Raw genomic sequence first — 20,863 nt, 5'->3', positions numbered from 1 at the left:
AGTGTTATGGCGGTAAGATTGGCCTCTGCTGAGCACCCATCGAGGAGGTGCAAGGGAAAGTGGATGGAGGTGTCAGAACGCGGTAACTCGACGTTTAGACCGGCGATCCCTGGATGCGCACTCTGACCAGGGGACCTCGGAAACCGGAGTACGGAGCGGCAAAGTTCAAGATGCAAAGTCTGATATGGTGTCAACCCGGCGATGGTTGATCAAATGTCGTTACTCTGTACAGTGTATAAGGCAAAGGAGGAGATGGAGGGAATTTGTTGAGGCTGAAGAAAGACATGTTTGGCAAAATTGGGGCGGAGGCAGTATTAGTAAGTCCTAACACAGGCTCACAGGGCTCACAGGGCTCCTTAGGTCACCGATGTGCAGCAGCTACTGTAACAAATGCCAGTGGTTGTTTTAACTAATAGAGAGGCTTGGGGAGCTTAGATTCCTGCTAGTAGTATAACTACCAGGGAGCTACCTAGGTACCCAAGTCAGGTAGGTTTTCAGCTCTTACCTTAGGTAGGGTAACAGCAGCCTTAGGGCCTACTAAGCATGCTCGGTTGCGCCAAGCCCACAGCGGCAGCCGCAGCCTGGGCACGCACCTCAGGCTTTTTGCTTTGTTCCACGGTCCTACTCCACGGCGCCGAAGCTTTAAAGCTCACTCGCTAAACTCAATTGAAGCCTATCTGAGGCATTCAAGTGGGCGATACGGAGCACCCAGGTGACTAGTGTCTCAAATCCTCTTGCGCGAGTTATGGACTATGAACATCGGTTGCGTGATTCATGTCACCAGAGTGATATGCGTTGCAGCTCTGTCTGTCCTATTTCCTGGAGCTGCACACTGTTCTTGTCTACTGGGAAGACCACAAATCTTAGGAAAAGAGGCTGCTGCTGGCCACGCTTTAGTTTAGGTACCGCAAGATGGTCATGTCATTTCTGTCACTTTCTGACGCTGAGCAATAGGTCTCACACGCTACTTCATACTGTCTCAGTAGTAGTCCGGAAAAGTGACCCCGCGGGAGCCAGGGCTCGCCGCTAAGACATCACAGCTCTTGACTGCTCCCAATTGTCCAGGCCAGTCAGCACAAGGGCGCTCTGTACAGGAAGCAACAGTCTGCAGAGCAGAGCCGAGGTTGCAGCGTGTTGATCCAGTGAAAGCACCCCGGATGCCACGGCCGACCCTACAGATTCTCGTGTAAATATCTGAGGGTAGAACACATTCCGAGATCCAATCAGCTGACGGTCCCATTCGAGTGGTGGAAGAACTGTCTCGTAGATTTTGAGTCACCTGATGAACTGCCTCATACTGTCCCCCTGAATATACATTCATTCCAGGAGACCTCAGGGAAACATGTTAAATGCTGCAGGAAATTCCCCTTCCTGGAGGTCCACAGTCCCCGTCCAGAACTCCTGCCGCTACTCGAGTGCTGGAAACCTTGTTGCAGCCTATAGCAAGGCACTCAATGACCAGAATGTCCTTGTAGATGCATCACCGATTCAGATTCCACTGCGGCTTCAGCGCTGTGGCCAGCTCGTCCTTGGTCCCTGCAACCTCCTTAGGAATCCGGCTGACTCGGTAGGCTCCCTTGCGAATGTTATGCAGATGCATTGCTGATACTCCGGATCGATTGCTCCGGATGCTGCCTGTTTCACTCATTGTATCTACCCCCATTGGACCTCGTGGTGGTGCAAAATCGAGGGCTGTAAAGGTCGATGACTTTCTCAGAGCATGACTGTTCAAATCGTTAGCTAAAAAAAACATTTTGGCATATCGAGAAAGACATACGGGCTGGGTAGCACCGCCAGATCATCAAAAGACGATACTAGCGGTACATGAGGTCTCGCGGCAGGAGAAAACGGTCTGAGCCCTCCTCGAAGACTGTCAGGCGTACCGGCCCTCTGCGCTTGAAATCTCTGGGGCGGGGCAAAATCGATCGGTAGAACCGTGTCCTCTTTCAGTAAATGAGGAGTGGGCAGAAGATTCAGCGGCGTGGGCGGTGGTAACTTTCTCTTAGGTGTCAGGTGAGGAGGACGTCCTCCATACCTGCCTGAAGCAGATGAAAATGCTCTAGGTCCCGATATATAACTTCCGTTTGACACCGTCGCACGATGTCTTCCATGAACGCCGTTCTGTGGCTGCCTGTGAGGTGGGTAAACACCGCTTTGATCGTAGTGGCCTCCTGAGCCGTATGTGTCGTAGTAATCTTCAGCGCCATCATAGTACTGTCCGTTCTGGAAAGAACTCTGTGGCTTTGTATCATCAAAATACTCCTTGTAGAATGATCTGATGCGGTTGGCTCGTTGTTCCGGGTTCTCACTCGGGTCATCCGGAGGCAAAGGTCTCACACCCATCGTCAGTCGACGGGGATCATAGTCAACATAATCTTGGTAGTGCTGATACTCTTCAAGACCGTCGTGTTGGTGATCTTGAGATCCATAGTCTTCGTATTCATCGTAGTAGTCAACTTCGTCCACCGAGGTTTGCTCGTCCGGATGATTTGACCGACTTTGGGTAGCCTGTGTCAAGGGGCTGAGATCCGTCGAAGGGGCTTCGAAATGTTGAGGCGCGCCTTTAGGGCTGTCGGGAACTATTTCGAGAGGCTTCTCAAGCTCGACCGAACTTTGCTTGTTGCCTTGAGAATCAATGAAGCTGAGTTGGGGTAGTCTCGGCTGTCGAGAATCTGGGCCATCCAAACTGATAGTGGGTGCCGAGTTATTCTGGGGTAATAGGATGGTAGGAGGTGCAACGGGAGCATCCTTGACAATCGCAGGCGGAGGGGCCCGTATGTCTTCGGATGGTGGTTCAACTGTGATTTCTGTCACTGTGGTAGTGGGTTCTTTTTTGGGAGACTCGGCCTTGTTCCCTCCGCTGATAAACCGACCCAGATAGTTGTTGCTAGCCCTTAAAGCATTCACAGCTCCATTGCTGCTAGCAGTACTCACGTATGAGTCACGGATGGGCTCTGCCGTCGCAGGGGTAAGCAAATTGTTGTTGTTCGCCTGCGCTATGGTTCTAGTGCCGGCGGGTAAAGAAATGGCTGAAGCACTTTGGACGGAGTTCGTTGACATGCGACTCAAAGGGGCTCCCACCGGGTTGTCCTGTGCATTGCGCAGCAGGTTTTGTTTCGAGTCGGGTTGAAATCTGCGGCTAGACGATCCTGTGTAGCTGGACGAATCATCGATGGGACTCCTTAAACTCGAAGGCGGCCGTATAGACCCATCGTCTGGAATGAATGTGGTAGCCCGGTACTTGTCGTCGCCGGTGTTCATGGAGCGGGAGAGTGAATGCAGTGACTCCCGAGACTGCTGGAGTTCGGGTGGCAGAAGATATGGGTTGTGCATGCCCAAATCCAATGACAATCCTTGTCCGCGGCGACTGACCCCCTTCGTCTCACTCATGGTCATTTCTGGCCCCTTCCGACGATTCTTCTTGCCCGCCCCTTGATGTGTATCGCCAAGCCCAAAATCGAGAGACTTGTGTTTGTCGTCTGCATCCTCTCTTCTCAACTTCCTCACATGTCGGCGGTGCAGAAATATTAGGACCAGAAGGGCGATGCCCAAAGGGATGATCACTCCTAGGACAATCGGCAAAGTGTTGTTCGAACCACCAGAATCAGAAGACTTTTTACAGGCCCCGGAGCTATCATGAGGGCCACAGGACGCACTGCTCGTTGCACTGTCCGAAGTTGACGACGAATCCTCCCTTACCACCAAATATGGTGCTCGCTCGGTGTATAAGGCCTCTAGTCTGATGTTTGGTATAGGGCCTGGTCGAGCCAGGGGATTTCGTGGCTGGATCTGTGGTGCATCCTTGGGACGGACGAGTGAGGACATTGTATTAGGCGGATATCGAGAGGCCCTTGTCGGTAGGCGAGAACGAATAGATTAATATCGTCAATAGGTGGCCGTACAAGACATGGTGAATCAAAGTGTATATTCTCCTGTATATTGTTTTAGATTACTGTAGAGGTTCGTCGGTGGTCAATGGGATCCGAGGTCTCGGTCCAGACTGCGTAAAGGAATGGAGCGCGTGGAACCCGTCCACAGCTGAAGGTCACGGCAGGGTAAAGGAACGACTGGAGTGAGGATCCAAAAGAGTGTCAGGTCGGGCAAAACGAGGGACAAAGAAAAGAAAGAAATGGTAAAATGGGATGAGTGTGCGCGATCAATGCGGAAGATCTGGACTGGTAGAGATGAGACCGAAAGCAAAGCAGTCAACAATTAGGTCTCCGTACAAAGGAGAGACACCGCGAAGACGGCGTGGAGAACGGAGGCACGGAGCTCGAGAGTGACCAGGGCCTGGCAAGGGCTTAGGAGGCTTAGGAGGCGGTCCAGCGGGCCTAACGCAGCTAAGCGAGCCACAATCTAAGCCTGCACAGGCCGCCGCTGATCCTACTGGTCGGAGTCGCTTCTAGGCCCCGCTCGAATCTTGAACATGGAGGAGCGCAGGATGAAGATACCCACAAAGCCAGGTTAACACGCCTAGGGTTGTGTTGTACTAAGTTCAAGTTGGGCGCCTGCTACGTAGTAGTAGAGGTTCATGTCAGGTGCCCTGCACGTGTTTTGTAGATGCTGTACTCTGTTACTCCATGAGCTACTGTGTTGGTAGGTAGGTACCTGCATCTACCTGCGGTTATACAGTACAACGCTATCATATTCCCAGGGCGCAGTTGGTCCAACCTCGACTTTCAGAAGTTGCCCCTTATTCATCCTGTCAGTCTTGTGACGACTTGCTAAACTCCCATCGTTCAAAGTGCTGCAGCATTGTACCGCCGCGCCTGGCTGCTGTCAATCTGCTGTCAATTTCCGAACTCCAGTCGTTAGCCTCGACGCCGCTCCCCCACTAAGCATCAGTCCTTGCTACCGTCTCATTCCCATCCACGAGGGTGCCTTCCAAGTCCAACTTTCACTTCACACCTATGTATCCACCGTGCTCCGTCCAGGCCGGCTGTATCGATCAAATATCGGCTCCCTTTCCACTTCATCAAGTTCCATCGTATTGGTGTCGATCCAACTCTTCAAATCCCCCGTCTCCCGACATCCAGTGTTTGGAAGCTGATTTCAAAGGATCACCGAAGGTCTTGGCCACGCAACGATATATCTGAACGCTGACGACAAGTGAATCGGATGTCTCCATTATCAAAATGGGTCAATAATAACGGTTTAATAGAGAGCATCTGTAAATGGAGTGCTCTGTAAACGGAGTGCTCTGTAAACAAGCCTAGAACAACATCTGGTCTCAACATCGAATCTGTATACTCCGTAATCCGGATGTCGCTGCGCTGCTGTCAACTGCTCCAGCAAGTCGAGTTCGATGCACCAGTTGTGGAAGGCCACAAGGACGATGTCAACGATATTTTAAGAACATGTACGTGTGTCGTCGCCCCTAAAGCTATTCGTTCAACCACGTGACTGTCGCCATTTTGGCATTTCAGGATCACCACGCACAAGTTTGCATCGCGGCCGCCACACTTGCACCGATCTCTCGAGAGATGCAAGATTGCGAATTGTGTATCTACCACTAGTTTCAAACCCTCGTTTAGTCTCCTTGAAGCATCTCCGGGCCACATCCCTATTGACGAACCGGCGCTTGACTTCTAAGGAATAACACCATCCCGTGGTCCTTGTGTAAGCCTGCAGACTCGTATGGAGCAGCAGATATGAGAAGAGCTTGTTTCCCCGGCGTCAAGGAGCGGTTTGCGTGGTTCGACTCGAGCATTTGAACATCAACCCTCACTTTACCATAGCAGCCTCGCTTGCGTAAAGACTCCCAACCACTGTAAGAGCAAGAATTGGGGAAACGGCGTAGGACAACTAGTCAGATCAGTTCAAGCAAAGAGATATGTCGTTCGAAGTTGCACTCACCGTCAGGAGCTTTGACAAGATCATTTCATCGTCGGCACCGATGTCGTTCACCTTCCCCATGGCCACCAACTTCATGGCCGGTGGTCCCGTCGGCATCAACATCATGGCAAAACAGAGCATAGGATCTTGAGGCAGCACCTTTGTCCTTGTACTAAGACCCCAAATAATGGCGATGGAAAGAACCGGCCACATCACAAATCTCACCAGCAAGATGAAGGCAGCAGGTACCCATGCTAAGCCTTTGTCATCGCCCCGTCTCATCTTTCGCAGCGCAGAGGATAAAGAGACTCCGACTACAACTACCTGCAAGGTGACGAACAGCTGTCCAGTATTTCTCAGGGATATTGTGAGCCAGGCGTTGAAAAATCCACCATGTCTACTGTCGTTGAAAAATGCTCTGTGCAAAGGTGGAGTGAGGCCAATGGCTGCCCCCAGGATTGCGCCGATAAGAGGCGGGTTGACGAAGTCGGATACGAAGACGACGACATCTCGAGTGCGAGGAGACAACTGCGCCCAGTGGTTCCTCCCAATATTGAAGACATTTTCCGTGATTTCATCTCCAAATGTGCGAACTCGACCCGGTAGGAGGGAGGTCAGGTCGTCGGGGTCATGGGGGCTCCGTACATGATCATCCCGTCTTCCATCGCGATGCTCCTCCAAGTCATCCTCGTCCTCAAATCCGTTCTCTTCGTCCACTCCCTGCTGCACTTCCCGTTCCTCTGAAGAGTATTCGTTTTTGATAAGGCGGGGACCAACGGCAAAGGTCAAACAGTTTCCTACTACAGCACACACTAAGAAGTACGCTTGAGCGCGGTTAACGGCGTCCTTTACGCTGTCGTCATGGAGCAGAAGACGGTCCAGTATGCCGGTCGACCCCAGAGACTCGATAAGAAGAAGCGGGAGGCTGGTTGTATTGTTGAATGCGATAGCCGGGGTGACATAAGAAGGAAGTTTGAGGATCTTGACGGCTAACAAGCCGATGGCGATCGAAACAAGAGTATAGAAGACGGCCCAGACTTGGTGAAATGAGCCATGGCGCAGATCTCAAAAAGGACTGGTGGTATTGAAGACATACTAAGAACAGGCACATATCGGGCCGCAGTGCCCGCGTGTAGCTGGCTGCCGACTTTCGTGATCAAAAGGGCCGGCAAGAAGAATTTGATACAGACGGTAGATATCTTCTTGGAGGCAGGTCCATCTAGAAGCTTAAACTGAGTGGCTAGAACACCGTAAAAGATAACCAGGACTATCGAGACGGTTGCTTGAAGTGCGCCCAAGAAGGAATTCAATAAGTCGCCCTGCATCTTCAGTCGAGTCAAATGAGTCAAGCTCCGTCTTAGCATTATCTGGCAACTGTGGCAATAACAGAGACGATGTCGCCCTCAACTCCAGAGAAAGCCTGTTTGATGACGAAGAGGCCTGAGCCCGTTCGATGTGCCTCATCTCAGCCACAAACGTCAGCAAGGCAGTGGTTGCATGGGGGCACATGCATGTTGTCGTGTCGATCCTTCAACGATAGGCGCGGAGTTCTTCCAACACATCTCACCTTCTGTTGGGTTAGGAGGGTCAGCTAAGGGTGGTTGATACCTACCTACCTAATGTTGTACATATAATAGTACATACAGAGAATGCGGAGAGAGCGGAGACTGCAAGGTATCTAGACTCTCGGTTTGGGGTACCTAAAGCATCCGTACACTAGATCAAATTGTGGTTGGCATCAAGCTGAATGTTCGTTGAATTCGAAGCGTGTGCACCGTGCACCACACCAAGATGCAACTGCGATACAGTCCAGAGTCCAGAGTACACCCTATCACTGACTTTCAAGTTTCGCTCTGCTATTCAAGTTTTACGTGCTTGGCGAGGAGTCAGTGTTCGACGGCGCCCCGCCGATAGCACCTGAGCAACCCAGGCAGGTGCCAGGCACACAATCCTCTTCTCCTCTTCCTGCGGCTGCGGCCATTGATGTCTGATGTCACTATCCTGCTAGCTTCGTCTCGTCAACTCTAGTTCCAGTTTCCATCACATACCTATTAGTATAGGTAGCCTTGCTGCAGAAGCAACGATAAGCCTCGACATGGATCCTCCAGCAATGGATCCAGAAGTCTCAACCTCCAAGACTCGAATTGCTGTTCTCGGAGCTGGCTCTGTTGGTTCTGCCGTTGCCCTTTGTCTTATCCTCAACCCAGTGTCAAGCGAGGTCGTGCTGGTTGATCCCAACACTGCGATACGTGACGCCCAAGTCAAAGACCTTGGGGACGCCACTACGTACCATGGCGCTGTTGGGTCTGTATGCCTACCGTCTATCTCCTCTCTTATTAACTGGCCTACAGAGGGGGCGGCGTAAGGATCCGAGGTGGAACGCACAAAGAAGCCGGGCAGTGTGACATCGTCGTAATCAGTGCCGGTGCCAAACAGAGACATGGTTAGTCCTCATGCTCTTCTTTGAATCATCCATTCTGATCCGAAGGATTCCTTCCTCAGGCGAGTCACGGACCGACCTCCTCGGCCGAAACCTTGCAATCTTGAAGTCTGCGACGAATGATATGAAGCCATTCCGAGAGGACACCGTTATTCTCATTGTTGCAAACCCTTGTGATGTCTTGACATACTTTGCCCAGAAATACTCCGGCCTCCCAAAGGGCCAGGTGATTGGGAGCGGGACTTTCCTGGACAGCGCGAGGCTGAGAGGTATCTTGTCGGAGAAGATAGCCGTGGATGCTAGCAGCATTGACGCCTACGTACTAGGCGAGCACGGCGAAAGTCAAATGGTAGGCGAACAAATCTGTTCATGGTACCGAACTATTGTCCTGACGAGCAAACTCAGGTTGCCTGGTCTTGCGTCACTATAGGCGCCGTCCCGCTAGATCAGTGTTTACCTCCCAATGTCACCCTCGACCGCAAGGCGATCGCCAGAGAGACCAAAGACAAGGCCGCCAAGATCATCGAAGCCAAAGGCGCCACTGCATATGGCATTGCTGCTCTCAGCGCGAGCATCTGCAAGTCTATCTTGTTTGACCAACGAAATGTTCGACCAATCTCTCATTGGGTCGACGAGTTGGGCTGCTGCTTGAGCTTGCCAGTGGTGCTAGGACGTAGGGGAATTGTGAGATCTCTGAATATGCCATTGCACCAGGAGGAGAAGGAACTTCTGCTCAAAAGTGCCAGCACTTTGAAAGATTTCATCGCGCAGGCAAAAGAAGTTTGACCGATGTCAGGGGTATGCTCGGCGTTGAGGAGCTGGCTGCTATGATAGCCATATGAAGAAATGTTAGTAGACAACTACCATGCTTTCTCATGGCCTGAGCTCGTTGCTCTTGCGACATGTTGTCTGGGGATAACAAGTAATGTACATGGGTGCCTATTTTATCATAGTACTTCTACTGTAGCATGAGGCTGACGTGCGCGGCGGAATGATGCTGCCAAGCCCAACGAGGCTGCCCGTTGGCCAAATGGCCGACTCTTTGAGTCCATCTTGAATTCTTCACTATTACCCAACTCTTTGCTGTATTGCGGAGGGTCAGTCTCGCCGCTTGTTATCGTTTTGTTCTCCAATTCACTTCTTTTTGAACATGTTCTAGTCCTGCACTCATTTGGCCTTCATCGCTTCAGCCATCCTGCGCGACCGCATTAACCCACCACCGAACCATCCTATCATCGAGGGAACGTTCTTGTCAATATGGCTCAAGCGCAACAGCAGCTGAGCCACAAAGATGGTGCTTTATTCCGGCAGGTCGTCCGCCACTTTGAAAATAAGCAGTACAAAAAGGGTAGGAGGCCTCCATTTGTGTCGTGAGCAGGATTGACATGTCTTCTCTAGGTCTGAAAGCGGCAGAACAAATCCTCCGAAAGAACCCAAACCATGCAGACACCCAAGCTATGAAAGCCCTGATAATCGGGTCTCAAGGCCAGACAGAGGAAGCTTTTGCTTTGGCCAAAATCGCCCTGAATAATAACATGAAATCTCACGTCTGCTGGCATGTCTATGGGCTCCTTTATCGCAGTGAGAAGAACTATGAGGAAGCCATCAAAGCCTACAAGTTTGCCTTGAGGCTAGAACCCGATTCGGCCCCCATACAGCGAGATCTGGCGCATCTTCAAATACAAATGCGAGACTACGAAGGATACATCCAAAGTCGGAGAAATATGCTACAACAGCGATCAAGCATCAGGCAGAATTGGACTGCTCTTGCTATCGCCCACCATCTCGCTGGAAATTACGAGGATGCGGAAAATGTGCTCACCACTTATGAGGAGACAATGAAGACGAAACCTAGCAGGTCGGATATCGAGCATTGGGAAGCCGTTCTGTACAAGAACTATATCATTGCCGAATCAGGCGACATCCAGAAGGCACTAGATCACCTCGAGGCAGTGGGCAAGAAAAGCCCGGATGTACAAGCGGTCATGGAAATGAGAGCCGACTATCTGGCTCGACTTGGTCGAAACTCAGAGGCCGAGGCAGCCTACGCCGCTCTTTTGGAGCGCAATCCTGATGACTCGGCTTATTACGATGGCTTTATTGAGTCGAAAGGACTGAAGGACGGCCCCTTGTCAGAGATCCAGAAGGCATATCAGGAACTGGCAGACAGATTCCCCAAAGCAGATATGCCGAGGCGGAGACCGCTAGATGTGCTCTCAGGGGATGATTTCCAGCAAGCTGCAGATGCCTATTTACAGAGAATGCTACGGAAAGGTATCCCTTCTACATTTGCCAACATCAAGCACTTGTATACAGACGAATCAAAGCGCGACATTGTCCAAGAACTGGCCGAGGGCTACGCTGCGGGAAACTTGGGTTCGCAGACCAATGGAGCCGCTGAAAACGGTGAAAGCAAGGAGGAATCACGCTTCAAATCCTCGGTCTTCTATTTCCTCGCGCAGCACTACAACTACAAGCTGAGTCGCAACCTCGAGAAGGCCTTGGACTATGCCGACAAGTGTATCGAACTTGAACCCAAGTCGGTCGACTTCCATGCGGTCAAGGCACGGGCCTACAAACATAAGGGTGACTCGGTCAAAGCAGCCGAGCTTATGGATCAAGCTCGATCCTTGGATGAGAAGGATCGGGCCATCAACACCAAGTGCACGAAATATCAGTTGCGAGCGGATCTGAACGATAAGGCGCTTGAGACCGCCAGCAAATTCACCCAAAATAAGACCGGTGGCCCCTTGAGCGATCTGGTCGACATGCAAAGCGTCTGGTATCTGACAGAAGACGGGCAGTCATACCTTCGTCAGAGGAAACTTGGTCTTGCCCTCAAACGCTTTCATCAGATCCTCGCCATATTCGACACCTGGCAGGAGGATCAGTTCGACTTTCACAACTTCTCACTGCGCAAAGGTATGATCCGAGCATACGTCGACATGCTACGATGGGAGGACCGACTTCGCGAACACCCCTTTTTCTCAAACATGGCTGTCTCCGCGGTTAAAGCGTACATTCTTCTCTTCGACAACCCGGATCTGGTTCACGGCCCTATTCCGGACAGCATCAATGGCGTAAGCAAATCCGGCGAAACGAGCGCTGCGGATCGGAAGAAGGCGTTGAAGAAGGCCAAGCGGGAGCAAGAGAAGATGGAAAAGATCGAGGCAGAGAAGAAAGCAGCCTTGAAGGCCGCCAAATCTGCGCCGAAAAGCGAAGATGTTGACAATAAGAAGGAAGATCCCGATCCGTTTGGCAAGACTCTCGTGGAGACGAAAGACCCGCTCAAGGAGGCCATGAAGTTCCTCGGCCCCTTGCTGGAGCTTTCTCCCCAACTTGTCGAAGCCCAGTGTGTGGGCTTTGAATTATATGTACGGCGCAAGAAATACTTGCTCGCTACGAAATGTCTCCTTGCCATCAACGCCCTGGACTCCAAGCACGAGCGGTTACCCCAGTACCGGCAGCAGCTGAAACAAGTACTCGCAGACAAGCCGGCCGACCTGTCTGACCAGGTCGCAGACATCATCAAGAACGAGGCAGGCGACTTGGTTCTGTAGTGCCTTGCTTGCAAGGCCCCTGACAACCAGTGGTGTGTGGCCGGGATTACTAGGCAGTTGTGGAAGATCCGCTTTCCGGAGACCATCTGTCGCACGCCTCTGGCTACGTGCAAGGATGAAAAAGGGGTGAGATTCTGCCCTCGAAGAGAGGAGGAAGATGGGTGCATGTATTTTCCTGAACCAAAAAGAAAATGGTAGAGGCAGTGTCTGCCTAGGTCCAAGTCTGTGCTTGGGTGTATTTTCGTGTGCAAGTATGGACTGAGATGGCGTAGCAGTGGTCAAGTATTTGACTGCATGCCTAGGCGCGATCATGTAGAGAGGACAGATACAAAAAGTCGAGAGAACCGCGATTGTCCCTTGCGGCATGCGGCATTCGGCATCCAGGCCTTGCTTGGCTTTCAATTATCTATTTCTGTTTTCTTGCTTCTTCGCGATGTTGATGCATCTACACTCGTTTGGCAGTGTCGTCTTTGGTGCCCTCCCTGCCACTGACGGCCCCCCTTCGCGCTTATCATTCCGAAGGAAAGCATGTTCGACCAGGGCACTGGTGAATGGTTCGTACCTCATCAGAATGACAGATCCAGGAGCATATGGCCTGCGCCGGGAAGATAATTACGGCATGGGCGAGGGACTGTACAGAGCTTCCAGCTAAATAAAGAGTACAGTCTTGAGAAGAGCTGCCGCTGCCTCTGCTCGGGGTTTAAAAAGCTAAAGCTCCCCAAAGAAGACTTGCCAAAAATGACACCAACCGTAGTGTCCAAGAGTCCCGTGAGAAACCCCTCGTCGCCAGATTGGGCGCCATCTTGCCGACGCCTGAGCCACCACTGACACTGGCCGTGCAACTGGTGGCTCCGCACCCGTACCCGGAAGGACAGCAACCGCCACCGACAACCGGTGCGCATGTGGTCCAGCCGTTGGCGCAGGCGCCGGTCAAGAGAGATCCGGGGGCAGTAATGCCGCTGCCTGTGGGCGCCACAATGGTGAGACTGCCCGTGTCAACAAGCGTCGTGCTTGCACTTGCGGGGCATGATGTCTTGTCACAATTGCGCCCAATCTGGCAGCAGCCACCTTGGTAGTAGGCGCTGCAGGCGTAAAACCCGGTGGGACAGCCGCTGACTGGCGTGGTCGAAGTGGGCGTTGAGGTAGGTGTCGAGGTAGATCTAGTGTTTGGAGGAGGGACTGTGGTGGTCTCTTCGGTAGTAGTTAGACTCGTTGGACGGACTGGGGGCGCCGCAGTTGCGGAGCTGGTGGTGGTGGTGGGCGGACAGTTTGCAGAGCCGCATTCACGATCGGTCGGGCAACAACCACCACCTACAGAGGCTGGGCACGACCGATACCCCGTCGAGCATGCTAGGCTGTTGCTGGCCGAGGACGTGACTGTGATTGTCCGGGTGACTGTAGAGATCTGTGGGGGAAGAGTTGATGCGCTAGCGGTCGAGGTTGGGGTCGAGGTCGATATTCGAGTTGGTGTTGTTGAGGCGCTCGGAGAAGACGAGACGGATGGCGTTACAGTCGTGTAAGAGGTGACGGTCGTCGTCGAAGGGGTCAGGAGGGTGGCCGTCGAAGTTTGCACACAGCCAACTTCATAGCATGCGTAGCCAGGAATACAGCACCCGCCGCCTGGGTCATTGGGACACGAGGTGTAACCCGCCTCACACGTGGAAAGCGAGTCTGCACAGACCTGCCCGTGTGGACAGCATCCGACATCGCCCAGGCCGGTGTCTTCCACCAACTGGCAAGTCGAGCCTGTTGCACAACAGCTGTTGGGCCGGTCGACAGAGGTACAGGGGGAAGTGCCTGACGGACACTGGAAATCTCTCTTTTCGAAGAGATGCCAGCCAGGTAGCCGCAGATATGGTTCGACTGCCCGCGGACTCCTCTTTCGAGAGTGCACGCGCACGGGCGCTTCAAACGAGGTGAACAGCGTGGCGTTCGTGGGGCTCGAATAGTTATTCGACTCCTCCTCTTGCTCAAACCCCCAGTAGTCCATATAGAACTTCTCCCCTGGGTCGCCACTCATCTTCCTCACCCCGGTAGCTGTCTTCCTCTGTAACTTCTGTTGAATGTCGATATCTCGCTTGATGAGTACTTCATCTTCGGGGTAGTATTTTGCATCGGGAGGCAGGCTATACGGCCAGTCGTAACCCTGCGACAACACCGGCGAGGCTGCCCTGGCTATCAAGATGAGAAGGGATGTTGGGAGTGCTGCGAATCGCAGCCAAGGCGCCATGGGCGTGCGGCTGGTTATTGACTGCGAAGGTGCTGCCGGTGGAATCGACGAGAAGTCGAGGATCAGGCGGGAAGATGGGCAAAGCAGAATAGCTGCGACACGGGCGACGAGGACAGCATCACTACAGAGTAATTAGCATAACCGAGTCTTACAGAGACGGTAGATGGTGGGTTTCAGCAGCAACATGACGCTGGAAACTTGGTTACTTGGGCCGGAGTGGGTTGGCAGAATGCGATGGCTGGGAGTGCAAAGGTCAGGTCAGGTTGTCTCCGAGACATCACCAGTGGCGGACTCGAGCCATCGATCGAACTGCGGAGGTGGCGGCCCCTACGTACGAATAAATACCTGGTATACGGATCCTGTATGTACGCGTACTCTGGCTCGGGCTGCACGGGATGCTGCAACACACATCCGGATATCCCAACAATGGCCGATGATCGAGGTGCACCATTCATTGTTGGGCCAGCCTTGCACGTGACTGGCATACATCGCTTTTGATTGTCTCGTGTTTCATCGCCATCTGTCACGTAGTCACATGTCACTGCTTCTTGAGCCCTCTCTAACTCGCGACAGCTCGTGCTACTCGTTGTCATTGCCACCTCTGCCGCATCCAAATATCATCTGAGCGAGCCGGAGCCTAGTATGTGCCCGCTTTTAAGCCCTTCAATGACCCCAAACTCAACGCCAGGCCCTGTGAACGTGAGCGGATCCGGATGAATCCCACTATCGAGTTGTCTGCCGTCTTTTCTATACTCAAATTCGCCAATGCATCCTCGCCTAGCTTGGTCAGTAGGTCGCGATAACGAGGTGGGGAAGACATGCTTACCGAAAACACTGCGTGCATACAGATTTGCGCTGAGGAATTGACAATCGCCTTGCAAGGCAGCTTCCGGAGTCAGACAGGTCATGTTGGTGCTCTTCATCAACTGCTCCAAAAACTCGCGGAGTGTCTTGTTCGTACTCTTGCTGTTGATGTTGACCTTGTTCTCCCACTCAAATTCGGTCCACATGGTCCTGAAGGCTGACTCGGAACAAGTCGCCGGCTGAATATAGTCCATAATATCGGCGTGGACGTCGTTCAAGATGACCACATGAGTATCTGTCCCGGAAGGCGAATCGTAGACGACGTTGCCGAAGATCACGCCAGTGTCAGTGCTTGACACTTTGATCGTGGACTGCACATTGAGGAAATCCTGTGGCCCGAGGTTGTGGGTAGTCGGTCTTTCCACGACTTTGAGATCGCCCAATGTTGCAAACTCGACCGACAGATTTTGGAGCGTCTCATTTGTCTGGTTGACAAGCAGCACGTCAAGGATGATATCGAATTGGTGCACCTTGACATACGCCTCGGCGTAGACTGGATCGGAGAAGCCTGTGAGTTGTACCACACGACTGAGCTTAGACGACAGGTCCTCGAAGGAGGCATCGCCGCCAGTGGCCTTCTCAAGGTCAAGATCAATCTCGTCTATCCCATCAGCTGCACTCTTTTTAGCCAATTGCCGTATGGAGAAAACATCATCGACCTGGACTGCCGTCTTCGCCTTCTCCACCGCTTCTTTGGCAGCGCGTTTCTTTTCCTCGGCCTGCACCATCGCTCGGAAGGCATCTCGTGTATCGTCCAGAAACGATGTTTCCAGCTCTCTGCGCTCTGTGAACTCCGCCAATGCCCTTACGCACGACATGATACGATCAACGGAGTCCTCATCAATGGGCGCCTTCACAAATTGCGACTGTCCAACCCGGATGATTGAGATCATAATAAGCATAGCCTCGGCACGCAGAGCATTGGTACGTGCCTGATCTGAAGAGATTTCAGAATGTCGCATTACGAGCTTGGTGAGAGTGGATGAAAGGACCGTGGATAAATACCAATCACCATCCAGGATGAGTTGTCTCAGCGGTGGTTTCTGTGCAGCCTTGACTGCTTCTAACCGAGCATTTGCTGCCGAGTCGCTGGTCATCGCAGTTTCCGTTGCATATGTACCGTCTGCGAGCACTTTTCTGGAGCCAGTCGACGCTACTTTGGTGGCATGACCGTTGACTTGTTCCTTGACTTCCCCATCCTCGTTGGATTGCTCGTCTAGTAAGCGCTGCTCCGATGCGAGGATGGGTATCTCTCCGAGACTTGCCCGAATCCGTTTCCAGGCCTCCTTGATATCATTTTCTTGGAGAGAATACTCGCCAATCACCCACAACGAGCCACGATACACCTTGCCGGCCCGAACTTCACCAAGTGTCGACACGAGTTTTTCGACGATTGACGATCTGAGCTTGGGGAACTTCTCAACCACTTCCTTGACGAATGAGATGACTTCCACAGCGGAGCTGTTGTTGAAATCCGCAATGAAATCCATCAACACATCGACCACACTGGCGGCAATCTCGGAGAATTTGATGGCACAGTGGTGGATGGACTGGATCAATAATTGTCGGTATTCGGTGTTCTTCTCGTATTGTTCCACCACGGTCTTACTGAGCTCCTTCTTTAGTAGCATGACAATTTCTTGCACGTTCTTGCTCGACACCATCTCCAAAGCGATGCTCAAGGCCTTCCGTCGAACATCAAGATCGGGGCTGGACAAGACGCGCAGTATTTCCATGGCTAGATCATCAAGCACACCTTCGTGTCTTCTTCTGAGTTGCTCGACTCGGTCGAGCACAATAAGTTTGACGTTGTTGTCGGCCTCCTTGATACTGAGTTCGATCAGCTTGCTTGCCGCGGCCTTCACTGCCACCGGATTGCTTGTGAGAGACGTAAGGGTAGTAGCAGCTTCGTAAACCACCGTGCTGGTACTGGCTTCCAGCAAATCGAAGATCAGGCGTAGATATCGGGCTTTGTTTGCTTGATTGTGCACCGCGTCTTTCCGGATGAACTCGAGCTCAACCAATTGTAGCAACTCGTCGGCATTGGGAATGCCATCCAGAATACCAGTAAGATAATCCAAAGCTTTCTCATGGCTTATGCTCATCAAAGCAGCAAAGGCATTTCTTTTGCATGTTGTATCGGTCTCTGCAGTCAGGAAAGTGTAGAGCATTTCGGGTGCGTCAGGGATAAGGTGCTGGGCATGCTGATACACGGAAGCTAGTGCCCACACCGCGTTCTTTCTCACATATGCGTGTCTGTAGTCGAGGCATGTCTGAGCGGCAGAGAGGAGTGGCTCGATCAGTTCAGGCTCTCGCAGCTTGGAAAGGAACCGTAGCGTATTTCCTCGAACGAACTCGTTGGGATGCTGGAGATCATTTCGGATACCATTACTGTCAATGGGGTCAGCACCGGGCCTTCTATCGACGGTCCAGCATTAAGCATACCACACCAAGATCATCTCTTGCTTCAACTTTCCATTCGCATCCAGCTTGGGACATATCTCATAGTAGAAGTACAGTAACTTCTTCAGCGGCTTGCTCTTGGACGGCATGACAAAGCGAATGATGTGCATCAAAAGGTTGGGCATCGGATCACCATTCAGCATTATTGTCAATATCCTCCGCATCGTGTCTATTTTGCTCTCGTCACTGCCCTTTTCAAGCTGGGTCTTGAGATCTTGCTGACTTGGCTGGTCGGCGGTGTTATCAAGGTGCACCAGACTATAGGAGCTATCGAGGAATGCCGCCATGGTCGCGGATCGTGCAGCCGTCGCCGGTGCGGCAATCAACGAGAAGGTCGAATATTAATCGGTGGTGGGTATGCAGGAAGATTTGTCGGGACTGTTTAGCACATCGTCCGGAAGGGTGCTGAAGGACTTCCTCCCGACACACTAGAATAAAGAGAACAGTCACCAGAAGAGACGGAGGAGGCGGACAGTTGAATTACAAGAACTCGCGAACGACGTGACAACGACCGCTCCAGCCAGGGGAGTCGGAGAAGTGTCCAAAATGCCAGATTAGGGAACGCGCTGATGAGGACCTTGGCAACACTTGTATGGAGTAGATTGAGGACACGGCAGGCCAGTCACATGATACGCCCAGGTAGTAGTTATGGTGGACCGTACATTTTCTTATGTAATCCAGATCCTATTGCTTGCTTGGCATTGCATCTCCGCAGGCTGTGACGGATTCAAAGTTTATCGCCTGCCATGGTACCCTCTGAAAACTGGCAATCACGCTGCGGGCACCGCAAAGTGCCACGTACAGTTCTGGCTACTGACACCATCCCCAGAAACGTCCGGAGTCCTCAGATCCTAATTCGAATCTCCTCAACATGGATTCCTCAAGAGGCCCTCCGCGGGTCAAGAACAAGGCCCCTGCGCCTGTGCAAATATCTGCAGAACAACTGCTTCGTGAAGCAGTCGATAGACAAGAACCGGGCATACAAGCGCCAACCCAGCGCTTTGCGGATTTAGAAGAACTCCATGAATTCCAGGGTCGCAAGCGCAAGGAATTCGAGGACTATGTTCGCCGCAACAGGGTTAACATGAACAATTGGCTGCGGTATGCGCAATGGGAATTGGAGCAGAAAGAATACCGACGCGCAAGGTCAATTTTCGAGCGGGCCTTGGATGTCGACAGCACCCATGTTGTCCTATGGATCCGATATATCGAAGCGGAAATGAAGACAAGGAATATCAACCATGCACGGAACTTGCTGGACAGAGCAGTCACCATTCTTCCGCGGATCGACAAACTTTGGTACAAATATGTGTATATGGAAGAGACGCTGGGCAATATACCTGGGACAAGGCAAGTCTTCGAGCGATGGATGAGTTGGGAGCCGGACGAGGCGGCCTGGCTGGCGTACATCAAACTGGAAAAGCGATATGGCGAGTATGACCGTGCGCGAGCGATCTTCGAACGCTTCACCATTGTTCATCCCGAGCCGCGAAATTGGATCAGATGGACGAAATTCGAGGAAGAAAACGGGACGAGTCAACTGGTGCGGGACGTGTTTGGCGTTGCCATCGAGACCCTCGGTGATGATTTTATGGATGAAAAGCTTTTCATTGCGTATGCACGCTATGAGGCTAAACTCAAGGAGTACGAGAGGGCCAGGGCGATCTACAAGTATGCCTTGGACAGACTGCCACGCTCTCGATCTGCCTTACTCCACAAGTCTTATACCCAGTTTGAGAAGCAATTTGGGAATCGGGAAGGAGTGGAGGATGTCATCCTTGCAAAGCGGCGGGTGCAGTATGAGGAACAAGTAAAGGCCAATCCTCGCAATTACGATGCCTGGTTCGACTTTGCCAGATTGGAGGAGGCGGGAGGCGATGTGGAACGTGTGAGAGACGTCTACGAGAGAGCAATTGCCCAAGTTCCGCCATCACAGGAGAAGCGACACTGGCGGAGGTATATTTACCTGTGGATCTTTTATGCGCTATGGGAGGAGATGACCAACAAGGACATCGAGAGGGCGAGACAAGTATACCAAGAGTGCTTGAAGCTCATCCCACACAAGAAATGGACTTTCGCCAAAATATGGCTTTTGAAAGCGCAGTTTGAGGTGCGGCAAATGCAACTGCAGGCGGCGAGAAAGACGCTGGGGCAAGCTATCGGGATGTGCCCGAAGGACAAACTATTCCATGGGTACATCGAGCTGGAGAAGCAGCTATTCGAATTTGGCCGATGTCGCACTCTCTTCGAGAAGCAGATTGAATGGAACCCGTCCAACAGTCAAGCTTGGATCCAATTCGCCGAGCTTGAGCGTGGGCTCGACGACTTGGACCGAGCGCGGGCCATTTTTGAGTTGGCCATTGAGCAGCCCACACTCGACATGCCAGAACTGGTGTGGAAGGCGTACATCGACTTCGAAGAGTATGAGGAAGCATACGATCGAGCCCGGGCGTTGTACGAGCGCCTCCTACACAAGACCGACCACGTCAAGGTCTGGATCAACTATGCGCGGTTTGAGATCAATGTGCCGGATCCTAACGAGCCTGAAGCCGGCGAAAATGAAGAGCAGCGGGTCAGCGAGGAAGCCAAGGGTCGGGCGCGCAAGATATTTGAGCGGGCACATGAGCTTTTCAAGTCGAAGGAAATGAAGGAAGAACGGGTTGATTTGTTGAATGCCTGGCGGTCGTTTGAGCAAACACATGGGTCACCGGAAGACATTGAGAAGATTGAAAAGCAGATGCCGCGTAAGGTCAAGAAGAGGAGAAAGATCGAGGAAGACCGGTTCGAGGAGTATATCGACTATGTCTTCCCCGCGGACGACGAGAGTGCGGCCAAGATGTCCAAGTTGTTACAGATGGCTCACCAGTGGAAAGCGAAACAGCAGGTGAACGAGGGCGGGGAGTGAACTGGTGTCATGAATACCTAGGGAGGTACCTGGGTAGGTACCTAAGTAGGTAGTAATCGTACCTAGGTAGGTGTACGGAGAACAATATCGAGTCCAGTATATCACGTGATCCGCACGGAGGAGGTGGGAGTAACCCCATGTTGAATAAGCCCGGCCATGCTGTTTCTATACATATATCATGCCATCTAGAATCATTGTTCTCGTTTATGTGTCACCGCCGTCGTGTTTGGCGGGTGGTAGTCGCGTACTCGGAGTAGTACAGTACCCCTGGATCACGGGGCTAAGGAGGCTCGCGGTGATGGAGATGGAGAGGGAAATGGAGACGCCGAAATGGATCCCACCAGGGGGCAGGCGGGGCGTAGGAAGGCTAAGGGCTAAGGGGCTTAGGGGCACTGCAGTGGTTAAAGGTAGGTACGTAGTTGGGCTGCCCTACCGCCTTCCCACCGCCCAGTGAGTCTCTCCATTATTTCTTGCCAGGGGGGATGCGTCCACTGTTCAGTCTCCGTACCTGCGCAAGAGCCCGCCATCCGCCTGGTCGTATTCCCCGTCCGGGTTAGCGCCCAGCG

At 52.4% G+C, this 20,863-nt stretch overlaps 7 protein-coding genes across 7 annotated transcripts; 3 read left to right on the top strand and 4 right to left on the bottom strand.

Moving 5' to 3' along the window:
* Window positions 1–1,480: 1,480 nt before the first annotated feature.
* Window positions 1,481–3,825, bottom strand: A1O3_09617 (uncharacterized protein; the record flags this gene model as incomplete). Its single annotated transcript, XM_007739711.1, has 2 exons — window positions 1,481–1,724; window positions 1,778–3,825. 2 exons carry the CDS (start codon window positions 3,823–3,825, stop codon window positions 1,481–1,483), a joined length of 2,292 nt encoding a protein of 763 aa, XP_007737901.1.
* A 1,899-nt stretch (window positions 3,826–5,724) lies between these two features.
* On the bottom strand, window positions 5,725–7,160 carry A1O3_09616 (uncharacterized protein; the record flags this gene model as incomplete). Its single annotated transcript, XM_007739710.1, has 3 exons — window positions 5,725–5,805; window positions 5,857–6,872; window positions 6,932–7,160. 3 exons carry the CDS (start codon window positions 7,158–7,160, stop codon window positions 5,725–5,727), a joined length of 1,326 nt encoding a protein of 441 aa, XP_007737900.1.
* Window positions 7,161–7,945: 785 nt separating this feature from the next.
* A1O3_09615 (uncharacterized protein) lies at window positions 7,946–9,061 on the top strand (the record flags this gene model as incomplete). The annotated part of the gene is made up of 4 exons (XM_007739709.1): window positions 7,946–8,139; window positions 8,187–8,278; window positions 8,338–8,624; window positions 8,681–9,061. The coding sequence occupies 4 exons, from the start codon at window positions 7,946–7,948 to the stop codon at window positions 9,059–9,061; spliced, it is 954 nt and encodes a 317-aa protein (XP_007737899.1).
* A 471-nt stretch (window positions 9,062–9,532) lies between these two features.
* Window positions 9,533–11,835, top strand: A1O3_09614 (acetyltransferase; the record flags this gene model as incomplete). Its single annotated transcript, XM_007739708.1, has 2 exons — window positions 9,533–9,623; window positions 9,674–11,835. The coding sequence occupies 2 exons, from the start codon at window positions 9,533–9,535 to the stop codon at window positions 11,833–11,835; spliced, it is 2,253 nt and encodes a 750-aa protein (XP_007737898.1).
* Window positions 11,836–12,535: 700 nt separating this feature from the next.
* Window positions 12,536–14,065, bottom strand: A1O3_09613 (uncharacterized protein; the record flags this gene model as incomplete). Its single annotated transcript, XM_007739707.1, has 1 exon — window positions 12,536–14,065. The coding sequence occupies one exon, from the start codon at window positions 14,063–14,065 to the stop codon at window positions 12,536–12,538; it is 1,530 nt and encodes a 509-aa protein (XP_007737897.1).
* A 637-nt stretch (window positions 14,066–14,702) lies between these two features.
* A1O3_09612 (uncharacterized protein) lies at window positions 14,703–17,679 on the bottom strand (the record flags this gene model as incomplete). The annotated part of the gene is made up of 3 exons (XM_007739706.1): window positions 14,703–14,842; window positions 14,892–17,320; window positions 17,375–17,679. 3 exons carry the CDS (start codon window positions 17,677–17,679, stop codon window positions 14,703–14,705), a joined length of 2,874 nt encoding a protein of 957 aa, XP_007737896.1.
* Window positions 17,680–18,263: 584 nt separating this feature from the next.
* On the top strand, window positions 18,264–20,297 carry A1O3_09611 (pre-mRNA-splicing factor clf1; the record flags this gene model as incomplete). Its single annotated transcript, XM_007739705.1, has 1 exon — window positions 18,264–20,297. The coding sequence occupies one exon, from the start codon at window positions 18,264–18,266 to the stop codon at window positions 20,295–20,297; it is 2,034 nt and encodes a 677-aa protein (XP_007737895.1).
* Window positions 20,298–20,863: the final 566 nt, after the last annotated feature.

Source organism: Capronia epimyces (assembly GCF_000585565.1).
Source record: "Capronia epimyces CBS 606.96 chromosome Unknown aczIQ-supercont1.10, whole genome shotgun sequence".
In the NCBI taxonomy this organism is placed as follows: Eukaryota; Fungi; Ascomycota; class Eurotiomycetes; order Chaetothyriales; family Herpotrichiellaceae; genus Capronia; species Capronia epimyces.
Note: the sequence above shows the minus strand (reverse complement) of the source record. Positions and strands in the feature narration are given on the sequence as shown.